Source organism: Austrofundulus limnaeus, unplaced genomic scaffold (assembly GCF_001266775.1).
Source record: "Austrofundulus limnaeus strain Quisiro unplaced genomic scaffold, Austrofundulus_limnaeus-1.0 Scaffold1652, whole genome shotgun sequence".
Lineage (NCBI taxonomy): Eukaryota > Metazoa > Chordata > Actinopteri > Cyprinodontiformes > Rivulidae > Austrofundulus > Austrofundulus limnaeus.
The window spans coordinates 42,947-44,681 of record NW_013954054.1 but is presented as its reverse complement, the minus strand read 5'-3'; the positions used below and the strand labels follow the sequence as shown (position 1 = coordinate 44,681).

General features: G+C 44.6%; 1 protein-coding gene across 1 annotated transcript in view; it reads left to right on the top strand.

The window, feature by feature from the left end:
• Nucleotides 1-1,276: 1,276 nt before the first annotated feature.
• Nucleotides 1,277-1,735, top strand: part of LOC106536002 (ribonuclease ZC3H12A) — a gene marked incomplete at its 5' end in the record, with an annotated part of 4,285 nt that continues 3,826 nt past the window's right edge. The window contains 1 exon segment of the mRNA XM_014033170.1: nucleotides 1,277-1,416. Within this exon segment, the coding sequence (XP_013888624.1) occupies nucleotides 1,277-1,416 (140 nt within the window).

The following is a 1,735-nucleotide window of genomic DNA, read 5'->3' as shown; positions in this document are numbered from 1 at the left end:
AGTATAGTATAGTATAGTATAGTATAGTATAGTATAGTTAGTATATTATAGTACAGTATGGTAGTAGTGATAGAAAGGTGAACTGACAGGAAGCTGACTGGATGATTTCCTGTCAGATTGTCAGAAGTGGACGTCAGCTGGTTTCATCAGAACCAGCTAGTTATGAGTTAATTAGTTAATGTGTTAATCAAAGGTCAACCAGGCCTGAAGATGAGACATTAAAAACAGCAGGTGGAGCTCAGAAAGTTTTACTTGGTGTTTTAATGTTGGATCCTTTCACAATAAAACTCACAATAAAAACTCAAGTATTTCAGAGAAAAACCTTGTTTTTTACTTCAAATGACTTCTGCAGAACATGAAGAGAGTAATTAAAGGTGATTGAAGTCAAACTGTTGAAAGTTGTTGCTTCAGGCTCTGAGGAAGGACTGTACGCTCATATCTTTTCTCTTTCCTGTGGAGAAGAAGATGCACCGTGGAGCCTGCTGGCTTCAGCATCACATCCAGTCAGGAGACAAAACCGTTTTTATTCTTCAGTTTGTTTGTTGAAAAAAAAAAATCAGACGTTAAACCAGAAATAAAGATTTGAATTATTCTTTCATGTTTATTATTCTTTCATGTTTATTATTCTTTCATGTTTTGAGAGTGAAAACATAGGAAGTAGAAAGAAGTGTTTCCTGTTTGATCTTAGCTACAGTTCAGATGGACCTGATCTAAAAACTGAGTAAGCTGAGCCGTTTCCTTCATACCTGCACCATGCACGCCTACATGTGCACACCTACCCATGCACACCTGCACATGCACACCTACACGTGCACGCCCGCTCCATGCACACCTACACGTGCACGCTCAGGCCCTGTTGTTGGATGCGGTCAGGCTCAGACATGCTGGATCCTTCATGTTTATTATGCAAATCCGAGCACTCCCTCAGTTTGTGTGTTTTCAGAGACACCTGTCTGAACAGGAACCGGCCCGGCAGCATTTCACTGCCAGGCAGCACTCCGGTTCTGATCTGAGCCCAGAACCGCCTGCGGGCTCTGATGGAGAGGTTCTGATCCAAACTGAGATCAAAACGTTCACCTGAACCACTAACAGAACCTGTTAATGATTCTAATCCAGATAAATACAGAAACTCTGAGCTGGGTCCAGACTCCTGACAGACCACTCAGGTGGTCTCAGGTGGTCTCAGGTGGTCTCAGATGGTCTCAGGTGGTCTCAGATGGTCTCAGAGGATCAGATCTGGGGTTTCCTCCTGAATCATCTCATTTTTCTCTTTCAGCCATGGAAACAAAGAAGTCTTCTCCTGCCTGGGCATCCAGCTGGCTGTCAGCTGCTTCCTGCAGCGAGGTCACCCAGAGGTCACCGTCTTTGTCCCGTCATGGAGGAAGGAGCAGCCACGGCCCGACGTCCCCATCACAGGTAGGACAGGACGCCACGCGTGCTCAGAACCTCAGAACCTCAGAACCACAGAACCTCAGAACCTCAGAACCACAGAACCTCAGAACCACAGAACCTCAGAACCTCAGAACCACAGAACCTCAGGTTTTTTTGATCAGATAATAACTAAACCAGAAGAAGTTAGAAAACAAAATAAATCCTGGTGAAGAAGGGTCACCCGGTGAAGAAGAGTCACCTGGTGAAGAAGAGTCACCTGGTGAAGAAGAGTCACAGTTTTTGTGTCACATCCTGGTCCTTGAGAAAGCCAGGCAGAGTAATCAAACACAGATCCACAGATTTA